Genomic DNA, 8,273 nt, shown 5'->3' with positions numbered 1-8,273 from the left:
CCAGTGCAGTGGTGAAGAAAGTTGTGTGTGGTCAGACTGGATCAACCTTGGTCAGCCAACGTCAGGCTCTGAAGGTGGAGATAATGAATCCATTAAGAACATCATTGCTGCTGGTTATCACATTTGCTCAGCTCCAGAGGCAGTTGAATGTAGAGCAGGACAATACCCTGGACTTCAGATCTCTCAGCTTGGCCAAGACGTGACTTGCAATCCATCCGTTGGACTGATTTGTCAAAACAATAAGCAAGGTCTTCAGCAAAAGTGCTTTGATTATGAGATCCGAGTGAAATGTTGTCAATGTGGAACCACAACACACATCCCAACCACCACAACAACATCAGTTCCTCCCACGCCTACTGCTACACCTTCTACTACAATCTCAACATCAACAGCTCCATCTACAACAAAAACAACAACTCTGCCTTCCACCAGTACTACAACTCCAACCTCTACTCCTACACCAACCTCAGCAGAAGAATCAACTACCCAGTGCAGTGGTGAAGAAAGTTGTGTGTGGTCAGACTGGATCAACCTTGGTCAGCCAACGTCAGGCTCTGAAGGTGGAGATAATGAATCCATTAAGAACATCATTGCTGCTGGTTATCACATTTGCTCAGCTCCAGAGGCAGTTGAATGTAGAGCAAAACAATACCCTGGACTTCAGATCTCTCAGCTTGGCCAAGACGTGACTTGCAATCCATCCGTTGGACTGATTTGTCAAAACAATAAGCAAGGTCTTCAGCAAAAGTGCTTTGATTATGAGATCCGAGTGAAATGTTGTCAATGTGGAACCACAACACACATCCCAACCACCACAACAACATCAGTTCCTCCCACCACTACTGCTACACCCTCTACTACAATCTCAACATCAACAGCTCCATCTACAACAAAAACAACAACTCTGCCTTCCACCAGTACTACAACTCCAACCTCTACTCCTACACCAACCTCAGCAGAAGAATCAACTACCCAGTGCAGTGGTGAAGAAAGTTGTGTGTGGTCAGACTGGATCAACCTTGGTCAGCCAACGTCAGGCTCTGAAGGTGGAGATAATGAATCCATTAAGAACATCATTGCTGCTGGTTATCACATTTGCTCAGCTCCAGAGGCAGTTGAATGTAGAGCAAAACAATACCCTGGACTTCAGATCTCTCAGCTTGGCCAAGACGTAACTTGCAATCCATCCGTTGGACTGATTTGTCAAAACAATAAGCAAGGTCTTCAGCAAAAGTGCTTTGATTATGAGATCCGAGTGAAATGTTGTCAATGTGGAACCACAACACACATCCCAACCACCACAACAACATCAGTTCCTCCCACCACTACTGCTACACCCTCTACTACAATCTTAACATCAACAGCTCCATCTACAACAAAAACAACAACTCTGCCTTCCACCAGTACTACAACTCCAACCTCTACTCCTACACCAACCTCAGCAGAAGAATCAACTACCCAGTGCAGTGGTGAAGAAAGTTGTGTGTGGTCAGACTGGATCAACCTTGGTCAGCCAACGTCAGGCTCTGAAGGTGGAGATAATGAATCCATTAAGAACATCATTGCTGCTGGTTATCACATTTGCTCAGCTCCAGAGGCAGTTGAATGTAGAGCAAAACAATACCCTGGACTTCAGATATCTCAGCTTGGCCAAGACGTGACTTGCAATCCATCCGTTGGACTGATTTGTCAAAACAATAAGCAAGGTCTTCAGCAAAAGTGCTTTGATTATGAGATCCGAGTGAAATGTTGTCAATGTGGAACCACAACACACATCCCAACCACCACAACAACATCAGTTCCTCCCACCACTACTGCTACACCCTCTACTACAATCTCAACATCAACAGCTCCATCTACAACAAAAACAACAACTCTGCCTTCCACCAGTACTACAACTCCAACCTCTACTCCTACACCAACCTCAGCAGAAGAATCAACTACCCAGTGCAGTGGTGAAGAAAGTTGTGTGTGGTCAGACTGGATCAACCTTGGTCAGCCAACGTCTGGCTCTGAAGGTGGAGATAATGAATCCATTAAGAACATCATTGCTGCTGGTTATCACATTTGCTCAGCTCCAGAGGCAGTTGAATGTAGAGCAAAACAATACCCTGGACTTCAGATCTCTCAGCTTGGCCAAGACGTAACTTGCAATCCATTCGTTGGACTGATTTGTCAAAACAATAAGCAAGGTTTTCAGCAAAAGTGCTTTGATTACGAGATTCGAGTGAAATGTTGTCAATGTGGAACCACAACACACATCCCAACCACCACAACAACATCAGTTCCTCCCACCACTACTGCTACACCCTCTACTACAATCTTAACATCAACAGCTCCATCTACAACAAAAACAACAACTCTGCCTTCCACCAGTACTACAACTCCAACCTCTACTCCTACACCAACCTCAGCAGAAGAATCAACTACCCAGTGCAGTGGTGAAGAAAGTTGTGTGTGGTCAGACTGGATCAACCTTGGTCAGCCAACGTCTGGCTCTGAAGGTGGAGATAATGAATCCATTAAGAACATCATTGCTGCTGGTTATCACATTTGCTCAGCTCCAGAGGCAGTTGAATGTAGAGCAGGACAATACCCTGGACTTCAGATATCTCAGCTTGGCCAAGACGTGACTTGCAATCCATCCGTTGGACTGATTTGTCAAAACAATAAGCAAGGTCTTCAGCAAAAGTGCTTTGATTACGAGATTCGAGTGAAATGTTGTCAATGTGGAACCACAACACACATCCCAACCACCACAACAACAACAACAATTCCTCCCACCACTACTCCTACACCCTCTACTACAATCTTAACATCAACAGCTCCATCTACAACAAAAACAACAACTGTGCCTTCCACCAGTACTACAACTCCAACCTCTACTCCTACACCAACCTCAGCAGAAGAATCAACTACCCAGTGCAGTGGTGAAGAAAGTTGTGTGTGGTCAGACTGGATCAACCTTGGTCAGCCAACGTCAGGCTCTGAAGGTGGAGATAATGAATCCATTAAGAACATCATTGCTGCTGGTTATCACATTTGCTCAGCTCCAGAGGCAGTTGAATGTAGAGCAGGACAATACCCTGGACTTCAGATCTCTCAGCTTGGCCAAGACGTGACTTGCAATCCATCCGTTGGACTGATTTGTCAAAACAATAAGCAAGGTCTTCAGCAAAAGTGCTTTGATTATGAGATCCGAGTGAAATGTTGTCAATGTGGAACCACAACACACATCCCAACCACCACAACAACAACAACAACAACAATTCCTCCCACCACTACTCCTACACCCTCTACTACAATCTTAACATCAACAGCTCCATCTACAACAAAAACAACAACTCTGCCTTCCACCAGTACTACAACTCCAACCTCTACTCCTACACCAACCTCAGCAGAAGAATCAACTACCCAGTGCAGTGGTGAAGAAAGTTGTGTGTGGTCAGACTGGATCAACCTTGGTCAGCCAACATCTGGCTCTGAAGGTGGAGATAATGAATCCATTAAGAACATCATTGCTGCTGGTTATCACATTTGCTCAGCTCCAGAGGCAGTTGAATGTAGAGCAAAACAATACCCTGGACTTCAGATCTCTCAGCTTGGCCAAGACGTAACTTGCAATCCATTCGTTGGACTGATTTGTCAAAACAATAAGCAAGGTCTTCAGCAAAAGTGCTTTGATTACGAGATTCGAGTGAAATGTTGTCAATGTGGAACCACAACACACATCCCAACCACCACAACAACAACAACAACAACAATTCCTCCCACCACTACTCCTACACCCTCTACTACAATCTTAACATCAACAGCTCCATCTACAACAAAAACAACAACTCTGCCTTCCACCAGTACTACAACTCCAACCTCTACTCCTACACCAACCTCAGCAGAAGAATCAACTACCCAGTGCAGTGGTGAAGAAAGTTGTGTGTGGTCAGACTGGATCAACCTTGGTCAGCCAACGTCAGGCTCTGAAGGTGGAGATAATGAATCCATTAAGAACATCATTGCTGCTGGTTATCACATTTGCTCAGCTCCAGAGGCAGTTGAATGTAGAGCAGGACAATACCCTGGACTTCAGATCTCTCAGCTTGGCCAAGACGTGACTTGCAATCCATCCGTTGGACTGATTTGTCAAAACAATAAGCAAGGTCTTCAGCAAAAGTGCTTTGATTATGAGATCCGAGTGAAATGTTGTCAATGTGGAACCACAACACACATCCCAACCACCACAACAACAACAACAACAACAATTCCTCCCACCACTACTCCTACACCCTCTACTACAATCTTAACATCAACAGCTCCATCTACAACAAAAACAACAACTCTGCCTTCCACCAGTACTACAACTCCAACCTCTACTCCTACACCAACCTCAGCAGAAGAATCAACTACCCAGTGCAGTGGTGAAGAAAGTTGTGTGTGGTCAGACTGGATCAACCTTGGTCAGCCAACGTCAGGCTCTGAAGGTGGAGATAATGAATCCATTAAGAACATCATTGCTGCTGGTTATCACATTTGCTCAGCTCCAGAGGCAGTTGAATGTAGAGCAAAACAATACCCTGGACTTCAGATCTCTCAGCTTGGCCAAGACGTAACTTGCAATCCATCCGTTGGACTGATTTGTCAAAACAATAAGCAAGGTGTTCAGCAAAAGTGCTTTGATTATGAGATCCGAGTGAAATGTTGTCAATGTGGAACCACAACACACATCCCAACCACCACAACAACATCAGTTCCTCCCACCACTACTGCTACACCCTCTACTACAATCTCAACATCAACAGCTCCATCTACAACAAAAACAACAACTCTGCCTTCCACCAGTACTACAACTCCAACCTCTACTCCTACACCAACCTCAGCAGAAGAATCAACTACCCAGTGCAGTGGTGAAGAAAGTTGTGTGTGGTCAGACTGGATCAACCTTGGTCAGCCAACGTCAGGCTCTGAAGGTGGAGATAATGAATCCATTAAGAACATCATTGCTGCTGGTTATCACATTTGCTCAGCTCCAGAGGCAGTTGAATGTAGAGCAAAACAATACCCTGGACTTCAGATCTCTCAGCTTGGCCAAGACATAACTTGCAATCCATCCGTTGGACTGATTTGTCAAAACAATAAGCAAGGTCTTCAGCAAAAGTGCTTTGATTACGAGATTCGAGTGAAATGTTGTCAATGTGGAACCACAACACACATCCCAACCACCACAACAACATCAGTTCCTCCCACCACTACTGCTACACCCTCTACTACAATCTTACCATCAACAGCTCCATCTACAACAAAAACAACAACTCTGCCTTCCACCAGTACTACAACTCCAACCTCTACTCCTACACCAACCTCAGCAGAAGAATCAACTACCCAGTGCAGTGGTGAAGAAAGTTGTGTGTGGTCAGACTGGATCAACCTTGGTCAGCCAACGTCTGGCTCTGAAGGTGGAGATAATGAATCCATTAAGAACATCATTGCTGCTGGTTATCACATTTGCTCAGCTCCAGAGGCAGTTGAATGTAGAGCAGGACAATACCCTGGACTTCAGATCTCTCAGCTTGGCCAAGACGTGACTTGCAATCCATCCGTTGGACTGATTTGTCAAAACAATAAGCAAGGTGTTCAGCAAAAGTGCTTTGATTATGAGATCCGAGTGAAATGTTGTCAATGTGGAACCACAACACACATCCCAACCACCACAACAACATCAGTTCCTCCCACCACTACTGCTACACCCTCTACTACAATCTCAACATCAACAGCTCCATCTACAACAAAAACAACAACTCTGCCTTCCACCAGTACTACAACTCCAACCTCTACTCCTACACCAACCTCAGCAGAAGAATCAACTACCCAGTGCAGTGGTGAAGAAAGTTGTGTGTGGTCAGACTGGATCAACCTTGGTCAGCCAACGTCTGGCTCTGAAGGTGGAGATAATGAATCCATTAAGAACATCATTGCTGCTGGTTATCACATTTGCTCAGCTCCAGAGGCAGTTGAATGTAGAGCAAAACAATACCCTGGACTTCAGATCTCTCAGCTTGGCCAAGACGTAACTTGCAATCCATTCGTTGGACTGATTTGTCAAAACAATAAGCAAGGTCTTCAGCAAAAGTGCTTTGATTACGAGATTCGAGTGAAATGTTGTCAATGTGGAACCACAACACACATCCCAACCACCACAACAACATCAGTTCCTCCCACCACTACTGCTACACCCTCTACTACAATCTTAACATCAACAGCTCCATCTACAACAAAAACAACAACTCTGCCTTCCACCAGTACTACAACTCCAACCTCTACTCCTACACCAACCTCAGCAGAAGAATCAACTACCCAGTGCAGTGGTGAAGAAAGTTGTGTGTGGTCAGACTGGATCAACCTTGGTCAGCCAACGTCTGGCTCTGAAGGTGGAGATAATGAATCCATTAAGAACATCATTGCTGCTGGTTATCACATTTGCTCAGCTCCAGAGGCAGTTGAATGTAGAGCAGGACAATACCCTGGACTTCAGATCTCTCAGCTTGGCCAAGACGTGACTTGCAATCCATCCGTTGGACTGATTTGTCAAAACAATAAGCAAGGTCTTCAGCAAAAGTGCTTTGATTATGAGATCCGAGTGAAATGTTGTCAATGTGGAACCACAACACACATCCCAACCACCACAACAACAACAACAACAACAATTCCTCCCACCACTACTCCTACACCCTCTACTACAATCTTAACATCAACAGCTCCATCTACAACAAAAACAACAACTCTGCCTTCCACCAGTACTACAACTCCAACCTCTACTCCTACACCAACCTCAGCAGAAGAATCAACTACCCAGTGCAGTGGTGAAGAAAGTTGTGTGTGGTCAGACTGGATCAACCTTGGTCAGCCAACGTCAGGCTCTGAAGGTGGAGATAATGAATCCATTAAGAACATCATTGCTGCTGGTTATCACATTTGCTCAGCTCCAGAGGCAGTTGAATGTAGAGCAAAACAATACCCTGGACTTCAGATCTCTCAGCTTGGCCAAGACATAACTTGCAATCCATCCGTTGGACTGATTTGTCAAAACAATAAGCAAGGTCTTCAGCAAAAGTGCTTTGATTACGAGATTCGAGTGAAATGTTGTCAATGTGGAACCACAACACACATCCCAACCACCACAACAACATCAGTTCCTCCCACCACTACTGCTACACCCTCTACTACAATCTTACCATCAACAGCTCCATCTACAACAAAAACAACAACTCTGCCTTCCACCAGTACTACAACTCCAACCTCTACTCCTACACCAACCACAGCAGAAGAATCAACTACCCAGTGCAGTGGTGAAGAAAGTTGTGTGTGGTCAGACTGGATCAACCTTGGTCAGCCAACGTCTGGCTCTGAAGGTGGAGATAATGAATCCATTAAGAACATCATTGCTGCTGGTTATCACATTTGCTCAGCTCCAGAGGCAGTTGAATGTAGAGCAGGACAATACCCTGGACTTCAGATCTCTCAGCTTGGCCAAGACGTGACTTGCAATCCATCCGTTGGACTGATTTGTCAAAACAATAAGCAAGGTCTTCAGCAAAAGTGCTTTGATTATGAGATCCGAGTGAAATGTTGTCAATGTGGAACCACAACACACATCCCAACCACCACAACAACAACAACAACAACAATTCCTCCCACCACTACTCCTACACCCTCTACTACAATCTTAACATCAACAGCTCCATCTACAACAAAAACAACAACTCTGCCTTCCACCAGTACTACAACTCCAACCTCTACTCCTACACCAACCTCAGCAGAAGAATCAACTACCCAGTGCAGTGGTGAAGAAAGTTGTGTGTGGTCAGACTGGATCAACCTTGGTCAGCCAACGTCAGGCTCTGAAGGTGGAGATAATGAATCCATTAAGAACATCATTGCTGCTGGTTATCACATTTGCTCAGCTCCAGAGGCAGTTGAATGTAGAGCAAAACAATACCCTGGACTTCAGATCTCTCAGCTTGGCCAAGACGTAACTTGCAATCCATCCGTTGGACTGATTTGTCAAAACAATAAGCAAGGTCTTCAGCAAAAGTGCTTTGATTATGAGATCCGAGTGAAATGTTGTCAATGTGGAACCACAACACACATCCCAACCACCACAACAACATCAGTTCCTCCCACCACTACTGCTACACCCTCTACTACAATCTCAACATCAACAGCTCCATCTACAACAAAAACAACAACTCTGCCTTCCACCAGTACTACAACTCCAACCT

General features: G+C 45.0%; 1 protein-coding gene across 1 annotated transcript; it reads left to right on the top strand.

The window, feature by feature from the left end:
• The first annotated feature begins 297 nt into the window (after positions 1-297).
• LOC139563173 (mucin-2-like) lies at positions 298-7,839 on the top strand. Its single transcript, XM_071381512.1, has 4 exons — positions 298-489; positions 2,486-3,359; positions 7,185-7,359; positions 7,731-7,839. The coding sequence occupies exons 1-4, from the start codon at positions 298-300 to the stop codon at positions 7,837-7,839; spliced, it is 1,350 nt and encodes a 449-aa protein (XP_071237613.1).
• The last annotated feature ends 434 nt before the right edge of the window (positions 7,840-8,273 follow it).

This window comes from Salvelinus alpinus, chromosome 33, assembly GCF_045679555.1.
Source record: "Salvelinus alpinus chromosome 33, SLU_Salpinus.1, whole genome shotgun sequence".
NCBI classification, from domain to species: Eukaryota; Metazoa; Chordata; class Actinopteri; order Salmoniformes; family Salmonidae; genus Salvelinus; species Salvelinus alpinus.
This window is presented reverse-complemented; position numbering and strand designations above follow the sequence as displayed.